The sequence below is a fragment of the Dinoponera quadriceps genome, unplaced genomic scaffold, assembly GCF_001313825.1.
Source record: "Dinoponera quadriceps isolate SergipeBrazil2010 unplaced genomic scaffold, ASM131382v1 scaffold3061, whole genome shotgun sequence".
Classification (NCBI taxonomy): Eukaryota; Metazoa; Arthropoda; class Insecta; order Hymenoptera; family Formicidae; genus Dinoponera; species Dinoponera quadriceps.
This window is the reverse complement of record NW_014557306.1, coordinates 891293-905392: the sequence shown is the minus strand read 5'-3', so window position 1 is coordinate 905392 and position 14100 is coordinate 891293. Positions and strand designations below refer to the sequence as shown.

Sequence of the window (14100 nt, the reverse complement as noted above, 5' to 3'; positions counted from 1 at the left end):
AAGGAGAAAGAAAGAAAGAACGAGAAAGGCCGAATCGAGTTTTTCACGGTCGTACGTTAGGACGGATTTATATCCGGGAAATATATCGTCGAAAACGGAGCCGTCGATCGGCATAATTGTTTTTGGACTTTTAATTAAACTTTACAGTGAATTAGAACGAACGATAAGTCGGATTGAAAAACATAGGATATGAAACAATTCATACTAATCACGAGAAATTATATCATCTTTCTCGTTATCGAAAGTTTCAAATTGTTTTTGCAAACAATGCAGATGTGTTATCACTCGAATATACTTATATATAAAAGAAGTCAGATATCAATTTCAAGAGTCGTTGGGAATTGTATGTACGTGCCTCGTCAAGTTAACGTTGTATAAATTACGTCATTGCTTACAACATATATGAGACGATAACAGAACCTGAGGGTGCAGTGTAATTAAGACAAGATTAAAGTCATATAAGAGACATTTATCTTGGACGATTTGGCGTCAGGGATCATAAATTTATTTTTAATGTCACCAATATGTCATCATATTTGTTAGATAATAAATAAAAATAATGGTATATACGGTAACGGAAAATCACGATAACGTTAAAATATAAAGATATAAAATGACTGATATGACAGCTCACTTTTCGATCACTTTCTCGTCATTTTAATGTCATTAATATAATTTTGTGTTCTATCTGGACCTGTCATAAAAGACCTTTCTAGGAAACCTCCGTACGAGTTGTGTTCTAGGGAAAGCTTCCTCCGCGCGTTTTAAAATAAATACCATTCTCAACGATTCTACGACGCTGAGGCATATCGTCGTTCAGACGTGTTTTCCGACTCGTGCCCGACTATTTGCGTCGGGATTATCGCTACCGAGTTGTAAATTCGGCCGAGAACCATGCGTCGTCTGCCGACGGCCGACGACGTCGCGCCTAATTCAGGTAAATGATTCAAGCACCCGAACATTGCGCGCCGGCTGTTTCCCGTGAAGGATATCGACGCTCGAACAGGACACGAGCGGCGATCATCGTGATGACGAATCGCCGGAATAATTTTGAATGGTTACGTAGAATTGTTCGCTGCTGCAGCGGTGGAAGAAGCGCATAGCGGTGGTTCGCGCGGTTCTTGGAACAGCGGAGTTGAAAAGAACGCGCGCCCGTTATATATTTAGCTAAACACACACACACACACACACACTATCTGCGGTTCATCGAAGTCAAAGAGCGCCACGAGCGCATCTTTGACGGCGCGTTTTTTTATTATTTAAATAGCATCCTTTTTTCGCGTAGTTCGCAAATCGAATCTTGCTTAGTCGTGAAAGTGCTTCCGCCCGGGAGGACGCATGAGAGACCGACTCGTCCTTTTCCTCCCACCATTCTCACACAGGCGCGATTATAAATCGCCGGCTCGGCTTCACGTAGCGGCCCATTGTTTTTGTACTTTTTTTTTTTGGTGGAAAATCAGTCCGACGCGGTGTCGCGCGAAAGGAGAATGAGAAACCGACGAGCGACGGTGGAAACTGTTACGGTCGTGCTCCATATAGTTGACTGCTAACGTTACGAGAACGCAAGTCGTAACGTTAGTCGGCGACGGGCGAACTGTACATGCACGTGTATATACAGGGTGTCCCAGATTAACAGGAACAAACTTCGCGAGGGCGTAAAACGGATTGAGGTGAACAGAAAAAAGCTTGTAGGCATTTAAGACTCCCGTGTGCTCGCTGCTATTTTGTTTCATTTTGGTTTTGTTTTATCGTCAGAAACGAGAAAATTCATGTCCAAACATCTTACGTTTAAATAAAATATACATGTACATTTAAATAAAAGATATACCCATGAAATGAAATTTACGATTGGTTCAGGGACATGCAGGGACTAGGAGTCTTAAAGGATTCTTGAAATAATATTAACATCAGGCCTTGAAAAATCATCATCCGCCATTGTATATACACGAACCTGTGGAGAAACGTGACGAATTCTTTCAGGAATAATGTAATATTTTTCGGGGAAGAATTGATGGACCTTGCGGGAAGATGGGCAGAATTTTCGGGAGAGCGTGAAGAAACCCAAGGACAGGAAATATACGGAAATAACGACATCGAGATTGTTTTCAATCTTTTTTGTTCGAGTTGACGTAGAGTCGCTTGCGAAATAAAACGTTTTGTATAGCAAAATCTGGAAGATAGAAGACCTTTGCCGGTATTCATAGTTGGATCTTATATTTAAGATTGTTTATCTTCAGATGTTTTGTAGCCAATGAAATAACCTATAGAGTATCGAAAGATATACTTAAGACGATCTTAAATATAAGACTATGAATGTCGGCCCTTGTCATACAAATTTTTCTTTGCAGAAAATTCCATTCCGTAGGAACTATTTTTCGAGAAACTTTCTTCATATATACAAGAATGTCGAATAATTACGTTTAAGCCCTGATGATTAATATTCTCGGAAAAATCGAAGAGCTTTCGTCAACTGGAACTGAACAAATTTTGCATTTCAAACTTCAATCGACGGATCAAACTTGAAGTCATTTGTAAACGAAACATGAAGCATGAACATTCTATTTCGTCAAAAGCATGAACATTCTATTTCGTCAAAAGTTAATTCGTTAGTTCTATACTTTTAAAGATTTGGGAAATAGTTTTTTCCATTTTTCTGCAAATTTTCTTGCTTTCTTTGCGAGGAAAAATGGAAAGAAACTTGTTTTAAACTATAGTAATTTCTCGTTTCATTATTAACGAAGAACGTCCTTCTCCTTGTTCTCCGTTTGCTCACGTGGCGAATTTTTCGCAAGGAAAGCCGCGTGTCTCCCCACGATCGGGAGCAACGAAAGGCGAAGCGACACGAACCGTGCCAGTCGCCGCATACGTCGTGGATGAACGAAAAGGAAACGAACGAGAGGAGAGTGTACCGGGCGACGAGAGAAACGTCTCGAAATATCGCATGTCGTGCATTTTTCGATCGGACAATTCGAACGCGGTGTCGCGAGACAAGCGCGTCCTTTACAAAATGATCAACTTCCCCGCGACGCGTCGTCGCGATTGTGATTCACCGCGGTGAAATCGAGGCCAGGGCGTCAAAGGCACCCGCTGTATCGCCCGGCACTGCGGTCGGCGCGGCGGAAACGGCCGAGCGCTCCACACTACACGCCGATCTCGGCCGAGCGGAGTTCCGATCAGCTCCGATCGCGGCGGAGCGCGTTAGTAGCGATTCGGCGGCAGCAGTGAGAGCAGTGCGGCATCGCACCGATAACGCAAGAAGGAGGTGGCGCGGAGGTGGTGACGACGACGAAGGAGAAGAGACGACGAGAGAAGTGAAGTGAAAGAGAGTAGGGCAGAGAGACGAGAAAGTGCGATCGCTGTTGCTCGCGACGGTCCTGACGAAGCTGCTGCCGTTTCGGGAGGCGGCTGGCCGACATCCACGAGTATCGAGACGTCGCACGCATGCGAGGCTCGCCGTTGCGTGGAACATGTACATGACGAAGGTGGCCGACGGTAGTGCGAAAAAGTGGCGAAAATTGTGAGAACAGTGGTGGTGGCGGCGGTGGTGGTTGTTCGGTGTCGCCGTCGGTGGCGATAATAGTGGTCGCGATAACGACTGCGGCGGCATCAGCATCGGTGGCGACGGCGACGGCAGCGGTGGCGGCAGCGGTGCGGGTAGCTACGACGGTGACGGTGAGGCGGTGGTGGTGCTCCGATGGTACTCCGGTGTGCGCGCGTGCGGTGCTAGGAAAGAGTGTCGCGCGCGTGCTTTACCACTGGTGGCGGAGGTGGTGGTGTGTGCACGTGTTAGAACGACACGCACTCGGTTGGCGAGGTCGTGTTTCGTCATCCTCGCCGTCGTCGCCGCCGTCGTCGTCCTGGTGCCCGCGGTCTCCTCACTCCGTCCCACTACCGCGCGCCGTCATCGGCGGAACGGTCGTCGTCTCATACGCTCGTGACGAGTCGCTCCGGCGGCAGCGGCAACTTCTCCCCCCTCTACGGCGCGCCGTCGCCGTCGTCGTCGACGCTTCTCTCAGTCGCTCTCGCCGGGGGCCACCGCACCGAAGGCGTTTGTGCGACGAGCCAGGGCCAGCTCTGCTACGCAAGATGGCTGTGTGTCGCTGACGAGAGGCCGACATAGCGGACGGAGGTACGGACGGACTGTGGATAAGCGGAACATGCGGCTACGTGATCGTCGGGCCCGTCCCTGAAGAGAGAGACACTGGCCAAGAAGTGAGAGGTGAGTGAATTTCTCTGCCTACGTACGCGCCGCGTCTCTGCCCTCCTCTCTCTCTTTCTCTGTCTCTTTCCCGCAACAGCGGATTTTTCGGTCATCCGTCTCTCCTTGTCGCCCTCTCTCTCTGTCTTTCTCTCGCGGACGACGAGACGACCGCTCGTCCGTTCGCTCTCACGGCAGAAACGTTCTCGGAAATATGTCCCAGCCTTCTCCTTGACGGCGACTATGTCGACGGGGTATAGCTCGACCTCGACGTGACAGGCCGACGGAAGAGAGGTATTCCGACGGGTCGGTTCGGTGTACGCGCGTTGACGCGTGTATGTACTGACGTAGGTACGTCCGTGCATGCGTGCGTGTCTTCTCGCCGCCGCAGCGAGCGAGCGAGCCATACGTGGACTCTACCAGCTTTGGAACAGCGCGTATATACACACATACACGTATGCCCGGCGGGCCGTGCACATCGGGCGTACGAAAAGTATAAAAGCCAGCCGAAAGTTTCTTCTCCCCCTCGTCCTCTGTGGATACGCTCTCCTCGACGGCACGTCCGCGCGTTTACTCTACCAACTTTGCAGACAACCTATTTGACTAATTTCTCTCTGTCTCTCTCTTCCTCTTCCGTCTGTCTCTCTGTCGCACGAACACACACACACACCCATTTCATCTCTGTCGTATGCGTGCGGATATACTTGTCTTTCGTCTCCTTCTAGCCGAAAATCCCCACTTGTCGTTGGGTATCTTCCACGACGACGTGGGATTACACCGCGTGCTCATCCTTCGCGACAACTTTTCGCATATCGATAACGACCTGTCTCTTCTTTCTCCACCTCCCTCCCCCGTATATCTGTCTGTCTTTGTCTTACCGTCTCTGTGGTCTCTGTCTCGGTTTACGTCTGTTGTTTGCTATCTGCTACTTCTCTCCATCTTTTTCGTACTTGCATCTTACTCGCTTTCTCTCTCTCTCTCTCTTTCTGTTCAGACGAGCGGTAACGCGCCTGGCCGTCTATCAGTGTCCACACTTTTTCGGTCGACGCTTTCCCTCGTGCCAGGCTCCACGGCTGTGAATGGCTCTCTCTCTCTCTCTCACACACGCGTTCTGTACACCACCGGAGTCGCGAAACACGAAACCGATCCCCCGGCAACATCTGTCGCGCGACCGTCCCCGGCCGACCTAACCTTCAAAATTGCGGGGGTGCCGTCGTCGTCATTGCGGTACGCGCGCGAGCGACGCCCCGGCATTCCCCGACGCGTCGACGTGCGTCTTATTTTTGTATCTCGTCCGCAAGCAATCCGATCCGGCCGGACGAACCGCATTCTACAGTCGTGCGCTCTTTTTCGTACGGCGCGGCCGTTATGTTTTATCTGGAACGGAGGTGAACAGCTGTATGCGAGCGACTCGCCGACACACGCCCGTGTACCCAGCCAATGCATGTTGTAACTTCGAAAAATGCGAAACTTGTCCTCGATCTTTTCCGTCGTTGCACCTTGAAGCTCGGGTGGGTCGTGGACTTGGGGGCCCGTTCCTCTTACCTGCGCACGTCCTTTTTTCCCACCGCTTTCCGTGCTCGAGAGCGAATAAAGAGAACGCAGTCAGAGAGAAGAGAGAGAGAGAGAGAGAGAAAATGGCACTGCGAACGAAACGCGTGACTTTAGCGGGATGACATGTGGGTTTGATAGGATCTCGATGCGATCGGCGCGACATAACCTAGAAATCGCGTGCTGCGTTCGTGGAACGGTGAAGACGTTCCTAGACGCCGAGCAGGCGGACGTACATCTACATCGGGGAAGCTGGTGTCGGTATCATGAGTTATTCACGTTTCTTTTACCCTTCCCTTATCTATTTTCTCCACTTCTCGNTTTTCCCCTTCCCTTATCTATTTTCTCCCCTTCTCGCCCCCCCCCCCTCCTCTTCTGTTGTATTATTCGATACGAAGAGCGGCGTGTACACTTACTGGCGTGATCACGGAAGTGATTTTGCATTTGTAGCCATCGTCTTCTTTCGACGCGAGCACGTACTCCTCGTAATATTACGTTATTTTACGTGCTCGTCGAGCCGTGTACGAGCCGTTAAACAATCCTGCACGAACAATCGCTACGTCGAATTCTGTATTTAACGCGGTTGCATTCGATGTCCTCACTCACGGTAATCGGATCATCAATCTGTCATGAAATATCCATTTCTCCGCTTAATTATCCCCTCTGGCGAGTCGAGATTATGTTCTGATGCGACGAACCTATCGAGAATCCACCTATGACGACAGATACGACGGATTCAGGCCTGCTTTTACCTGCCTGAGACCTGCATTGGAATTTCGTCCCTTTTCCCATCGAAGGCAAAAAGTGTAAATCAGCTGAAAAGAATACAGAGAATACTTTTCGAGAATCGTTATACGTTAGACGTTTGTCGCTAACTCTTGCGGAAATTTTCCATAAATTTCTTTACTTTTACTTCAATATCTATTATCGACGCCCCGCGTTGTCGGTTACGCATATTGTGGAATTTCCCATGGTAGAAACGGCCCTTTCAAAGTTTTTGCCACGATTTTTTTTAACAACAGCTTTGTGCGTGAACAGTGCGCCCGAGATAAGCAACTGACAGGCCATTGGCCATAGGGTCATTAATCCCCAATGTCGAAGGCGGTACTTAGGTTTTAGCCCCAAGTACCCATGCAGCGAAAACTTAAACAGGCCGGCTAGGTTCGTGCAGTGTCAGTTCCGCGTAGAACTTTGACGGAGTGAGATCAACAGTCGTCGGGAGAACACGGATACTACCACACTTCCCTTAGGTAAGAAAGACAACGTAAGCCGCGTCTCTTCGTCGTCTCTTCCTCCGCGATGTTCCGCCTCGGTCTACGCTCTCGGCCTCTCCGCGAATCATTATTACCGCGCGGGGTTTCCTCAACTTCCTGTCCGCGATGGTCCGTGTCGCGTTCGCTCGAAACGAAATCTTCAGCGCGGTAAATATACACATCGAGTGTCTCTCTCTCTCCTCCCGTCGCGGAGAGGAGGCGGCTTCGAACGAACGAACGCCCGTCCCGCTGTCATTGTAAGAAGTTTGATCGATATATACATATCGTCCGGTGGCCGTTCGGTCGCGCTTCGCTGGTCCCTCTTATGGTCGGGGTGATAGATATTTTACTCGTCGCGGATTCTCACGGCTGTCAGACGAAGAACTCGCACAGCCCCCGGAGGAAAAGGCTTCGCCGCGGTCTTCGCGTACTTTTCCGTACGGCCGGCGAATAGAAAGCTTGATTCCCGTCTCGCGAGGAAATCGCGCGTTATTCATCGCTCATCCACCGATCTCTTTCTTTCTCACTGAAAAATAAGTTTAGTCGGATCTACCTAACAATGAACAACTAAATGCGTTTTGGTTGAAGGGAACAAAGGGTTCTGGTTATAAGAAAATTTGGTTTATAATAACTGGAAATTTTGTTTCCTTCGATCGAAACGCGTTTGGTTTTCCATTGTCAGATATATCCAGCCGAACTCATCTTTCAGTGCTTTCTCTCTCTCTCTCTAACTTTCTAATATCGATAATAAACATGTTTTTCTCTTTCTCTCTTATTCTTATCTTGTATCTTGTATCTAAAATTGTATTTGAGGGGAAGTTTTTCCCAGAGCTTATAATAAATTCCTTTCTCTTTCTTTTTCTCTCTCTCTTTTTTCTCTCTTTCTTCTTTTTATAATAAATTCCTTTCTCTTTCTTTTTCTCTCTCGACGAGAAATGAAGGATGTTTTTGTGTCGCGTAAACCCTCGGTCGATTCTCTGCTCGAGTAGGTAGCCCAAGTGTTTTTGACTGGGCCAACATTATAAGAACGCGCACGCATCCATTGTGTGCTTTCATTGTATGTTAATTCGTGTAACGCGATTGCTTAATCCGCTATCATCGTCGTCTTCGTCGGCGTCGACATCGACACTTGCTTCCGCGAAAACTGCGCGCGTGTTTTGCCCGTACGAAATACCTTGCGTAATAATAACGAGCGGACGATTTATTCCGCGTGGCCGCACGTTTATTTGCGCAAGGGTGGGTTTACGTAAAAATTATAATTAGACCTCGCGGACGATATATCATCGAATCCGCCGGTGGTGAAGTTCCGTCGACGTGCGAGCGAGCGAGTGGCCGCGAGAGACGCCGAGGAGGAGGGGAGGAGAATGCATGGGCGCGTTGCGCGAACCCTTTTCTTCCGTTTGCATTTATTTCTAATTATATTTCTTTTATATTTAGTTGCAATCGAAACGTCCATTTTCGAGAGATCGTTCGTCGATAAAAGTAACAATGAAAACGTGCTGTGTAGCGCGCGAGGTCTGCGAGGAGAAACCGACTGCGAAATCCTTCACTGGGAGATATCCCGCTGAAAGTATAGTCATTTTCAGTTTCAACTATATCTTTTTCTGGTTTTAATCCCCCCCCCCCTCCCCCCAAAAACGGTGGTTAGCAATATGCATGTAAGCTGTACTGAGGGAAAACATATCTGATAAATACTCGTTTACTTACACCAATATACATATTTTTACACCGAGATAAAATTTGTTTTAAACGATAGAATATATGCACTTTCTTAAATCTTCCATAGCTCTTCATGAAAACAACCGTTAATATTCTCTAGTTGAATAAAAGATTTAGATTTGAATACTCACCGGATAAATATTTTTCTCATCTTTCATGTATTTTTTCTCTCAGTGTAATTATCACTGACGCTGTAGTAACACTTGTACTACAAAAATGCTTGTCCTGACTAAATAATCCCTTCACTTGTGCGATTATAGTTGGTCACAAATACGAAAAGAATTTCGTCTTGGTGTCCGAAGACACACATTCGGCGGAAGATTTTACTGGCGCTTCATGCGCGTCTCTCGCGCGCGCGACACAGTTAAAGCGCATCTTCCTTGCGACACGTGACGCCGATTGTTCACCCGAATTCCGCCGTTATTTGGCCGCCACGCGATTCGCGATGAAAGTTGGCCGTTTGGGCGGCGAGTAAGCTCGGATTTCACCGTTCATCAATCGATCGGCTTGACTCATCGGGCGGAATATAAAGCGCGCGCGATGCATACCTACGTACTCTCTCGCGCACGAACGTATACCGGGGATCGCATGTGTACGTGTATAAGAGTGTATATATATATATATATATATATATCCGCGTATATATATATCATATACGCGGATTATGATATATATATATATCATAATCCGCGTATATATATATATATATATATATACGCGGATTATGAGGAGCGTGTACAATTGCTAGAGGGTGACGCAGAGTTTTATTATTTCGTTTTCGGAGTTCACGTGACTCACCCGCGTTCACGGTGACTCGACGGATTACTCCAAAACGATCAGCGAACGAGTAATGCCAGAATCCGCCGTATAATGTCAGCAAGTTCCGCGAAAGTCGCCCGCCGATGATACCCGCGGTGTCGGCGAAGCGGAGCGAATCGCCGACTTATTGCGCGGAAAAAAACGCTGTTGTATCCAAGAATTAGTCTGGACAGCGCCGTAATTGTACGGTAAATCTCGATTCGATAGCCTGCGGAAAAGAAAGTTCGGTTGAATTTGCCGGACGACGAGCAAACTAAACGCGTTTTCGTCGGAAGAGGCGGAATTTCTGGTTGTGAGAACCCAAGTTAGGCCCGTAAGAATCGGAAAGTTCAATCGTGTCGCCGCACCGAAAGGAAAGTTTGGTTGAGTTTACATAATAATAATTTAACTAAACGCATTTTGCTGGAAAGAAACAGAATTTCTGGCTGTGAGAGCCGAATTTGGCTCGCAAGAGCCAGAAATCCCTTCTCCCTCTAACCAAATCGCGCTTTGACTTGTTTATCGTCGGTTGAACTCGACCAAACTATTTCCCGCGCTACATCGCTAAGAAACCGATACATCGTCATCATATGTTGCCTTAATAATCACTCGGGCATTGCTTACAACAACATCGCTGTTGAATCAAGAAGACTTGCTTCAATTATACGCCGCCGGCCGCGATTCTATCGCGATATAACAGCGGCGTTATTTTTTCCGCGCGCTTGCCCGCAAATTTTCCTCGTTCGCCTCCGCGGAATTTCTCCGTGCGCACATCGCGCAAAAGTGTGCGCTCGCCCATATATATATATATATACCGCCGAAATTCTTATCGGCGCTCGGAAGTTAATGTCTTTTACGACCGGCCGCCGCCTCCTCCTCCACCCGGGGCGAGTGCGCGCGAGCGAACGAGGCTCTCGAAAGCGGCGAATGTTACGGTTACGGCAGTGCCGTACGAACGCGCTGGGATGCCGCGAGGGAACCAGCCGTTGCATCGTGCGCGCACCGGTTTTTAGAATTCGAACGGGCGGCGATTCGGTTAACTCGAACGTAACTGTATCTCGTGGTGCTGTAGATTGTTCGTAACGTCGACCGCGACTGTTTCAGACTGCCAGCACTATAATTAGAGCGTATCGCGCACGCGAACAAACGACGGCGAAAAACGCAAAAAATTCTCTCTCTCTCTCTCTCTTTATATATATATATATATATATATATATATATATATCTTTCTTTTCTTCCGTTTCCCTTATTTCAGTTCATAGGGCGGGCAGCGGAGGGTGCGGGATTGAAATCGCGCGTTTCCGAGACACTCCGGAGGTAGGGATCGATCGGATGTTTTCGCTCGCCCCGGTATCATTCGGCCGGTGTATGAGTCACAAATGCAGCGCGCAATACTGCGCGTATCTAAGCACGATCGGAGGGGATTATGTGAATTTACGGGATGCGCCGATAGAGCTCGCGAAGAGGATCGGCAAATCCCCTCGTCTGCGGCGGAAAACCGCGCGGGAGGAGGAGGAGTTGTGGCGGTGGTTGGGTAGCTGGTTCGCGAATTTTTGTTACAAGAATTTCTCACGATTTTTCGCGCAGAGACGAGACGACGTGACTCTCTCTCTCTCTCGGACTCGGTTATTTGCGGGCAGAAATACGATATTCAAGGATGGCTCTTTGAAAAGCACTGACCCAAAGCGACGCGGAGCCTTACATGGTCTCTCGCGTGTCCACGATGAGGACTGAAATATTCACGGCCGTTGGCGTTACAGACTTTTTTGTTGACTCTCTGCGCACTGTTTTCCCGCTGTGGTAGCTCACACATTGATCTTTGGTGTCTTTGGAATGCTGAGAGAAGGTGGTGTCACACACACACTCTCTCTCTCTCTCTCTCTCTCTCTCTCTCTTTCTACATCCGATTGATAATAGTGGTTGTTGTGTAGCAGCGATGCGTCAGTCTCGTCGTCTCGATGGCGATTTTCTTTTCATCATTTTCTCTCTCTTTCTTTTACCACCTTCCGTCTCTCGTATCTCTCGCCTTCTCGCTTCTTTTCTTTCCCGCCCCCCCCCCCCCNCTTCTTTTCTTTCCCGCCCCCCCCCCCCGTTATTTTTCTGTTCGACATCGTCGTGTAGAGAGCGCCAATGTGGCTAATAAGGTTTCGTCCCGATTGCAGGGAATGTGTGACATGTTCATCCAAACACAGCAGACGAGTAGCGTCAACGGCAGCAGCAGCAGCAGTAGCAGCAGCAGCAGCAGTAACAACACCGTTCACCATCACAGCAAAAAACGCAAGTTGGAGTACAACGTGAGCCAGCCGGTGATCCAGCACGCATTGGTCCAATCGACCGGCGACTACCAATTGGACAATACCGGTCTGCAGCAACGGTACTCCGTGAACGGTGTTAATACCGCGTTTAGCTCGCTGCACAACAATAATGCGCTGCAGAAGAGTAGCCCGAACCAGCAGACCCTGGTACGAGCTTCGACGATCAAGCTCTTAGACACGTACCAGCGCTGTGGCCAGAAGGTTGGTTGCCACTACCTGCGCTCTCTTCCACTACCGCACACGACAGAACAGGGAAATGCGTTGATCGCACGGTTGCCGCGCTTTTCAATCGCGCACGGGAAAGCTCTCTAGGTCCATTCTTCTTCCTGCGTCTCTCTCTTTCTCCCCCCTCTCTCTCTCTCTCACTCACTCACTCACTCACTCACTCACTCACTCCCTCACACGTATATTCTCACCTTTTCAATTTCTACGTCTCTTTTTGTGTGTCAGTGCGCCGCTACGCACGCTGCTAAACTTGGTTCCTCCAATCCTGACTTTATGTTTGCCTGATACGAAGATTGCGTTTATAATGTCGTTGAGAATCGCGAGAATAGCACGACAATAGGTATTTNCCCCCCCCCCCCCTCCCCTCTCTTTCTTTCTCTCTTATTCACTCACTCATTCACTCACTCACATACACACATATTCTCACTTCTATATCTATCTCTGGGCGAGACTGCTATCGAAGGATAACTCTTGAATTCTAAATTGGAGATTCGCGTTGACTTGCTTTCGAACGTAATCGCTATACTTGTCCTAGGATCCTGGAACGTTAACGCGCCTTTCGTCGCTCCCGTTCATCGGCTATCGATGCGGCTAAATTTAACGCTAAACGCGCGAATGCCGGCTCTTGTTTGTTTTCTTCCTACGGTATCGCCCGCAATTTGCGCAATGGGCAAACAATCCGGTGATCGGTCTCAATGTCATTTGTTTACCAGTCTTGAATTTCACACACACACACACACACATAGTCACACACATACGCACACACGTACGTACGATAGTTTGGCAGTTATTTCGCTATCGCTCGTTTTTGCTACGCTCGAATCACTCGTACACGTGCAGAGATGCGTACACGCGGCTAATTACGAAAGAGCACGAATAAATATACGACTGTGTCCGGCAGTTACGCTTCTCCACTTTTCTTCGTGACTTAATGTTAAACAGGCAGGAAGAACTTTCTTTTCGCGCGGCCTCTTGTACGTATCGACGTACAGCTTCGGACGAATAAAACCCGCAACGAGCGAGAAAACTAGCTCGCTTGTTCGGCATAAGTTAGTTCACTCGAGATCGAGACTACGACGTTTGGCAACGAGTCGTGATGCATCTCGCTTCGCATCTAATAACGCCTCTTGCTGCAAGCCGGTCGAAAGGGAAAGGCTGATCCGTGGATTGTAGCGAGACGATACGCGCCGCTGTTTATCCGCCTGTGTGTGTGTGTGTACTCGCGCTCTTCGCATTTACGTCTCTCGATCTCCCTCTGTTGCGAGTATATTTTGTTAACTTGTACTCTCGCACAACTGATTTTCTCGAAACAACGGATCGTCGGACGACGATTGTGCAGAAAGACTCCATTAATGCAGTCCCATTCTCTACGTATAAGTGACACCGAAAATCTCCAATCTGGCGCGTTATGTCCGAATATTCGTGCATTATGAGCGTGGATTATTGGGTGAATCGGCAAACGAGAGATGCTCCAGAACCAGCAGTCGTAACGGATGAATATTCTGATATACGTTGCGCGAAATCGAGAATTTCTGGTGTCACTGTATGCTTGGGGAATGAGACAGCATTAATGGAATTTCTGTATACGCTGCGTCATGTACGCCTTACCCATTGAGTTCTACAGTACCGAAGTGAGCCTTCCCCGTACTAAACTATAGAAATTTGCGTCGGAGAAAAGGGTAGACAAAGACGATTGGAGGGACATCTGTCTCTTTTATACATACTACTATCTGAGTGAGAAACATTAGAAATGTGATAAATCGAATCTCGGCATTTTTGAAGCTTGACAGTTCTATCTATCATCATTATTTACTTTATCATACTTTATTATAATTTGAATGAGAGGATTATATATGTTGCTTTATTAAAGAGAGCAATAATGTATAGTCCCGACAATGTCATAACTTTTCGTTATAATAAATATTAACTTGCATATAACCTCGCTTTCTCTACGAAAAGATTTCATATAAATTTCAGATCGAAAACTCATTCTTTGGGTCGAAACCATTATAATTAGAGCCGTTATAACGCCAAGCGTTGT

The 14100-nt window shown here is 47.9% G+C and overlaps 1 protein-coding gene across 10 annotated transcripts in view; it reads left to right on the top strand.

The window, feature by feature from the left end:
* Positions 1-503: 503 nt before the first annotated feature.
* The window catches only part of LOC106749010 (homeodomain-interacting protein kinase 2), a 34258-nt gene continuing 20661 nt past the window's right edge, over positions 504-14100 (top strand). For 8 of the 10 annotated variants that reach the window (XM_014628020.1, XM_014628021.1, XM_014628027.1 and 5 more), the window contains exons 1-2: positions 1815-4219; positions 11682-12035. In XM_014628020.1, coding sequence (XP_014483506.1) covers positions 11685-12035 — 351 coding nt within the window. In that variant the 5' untranslated portion in view covers positions 1815-4219; positions 11682-11684. Of the gene's footprint in view, positions 1671-1814; positions 4220-8439; positions 8573-11681; positions 12036-14100 lie in introns of those variants that run through there. The other 2 variants (XM_014628028.1, XM_014628019.1) reach the window with 2 other exon arrangements.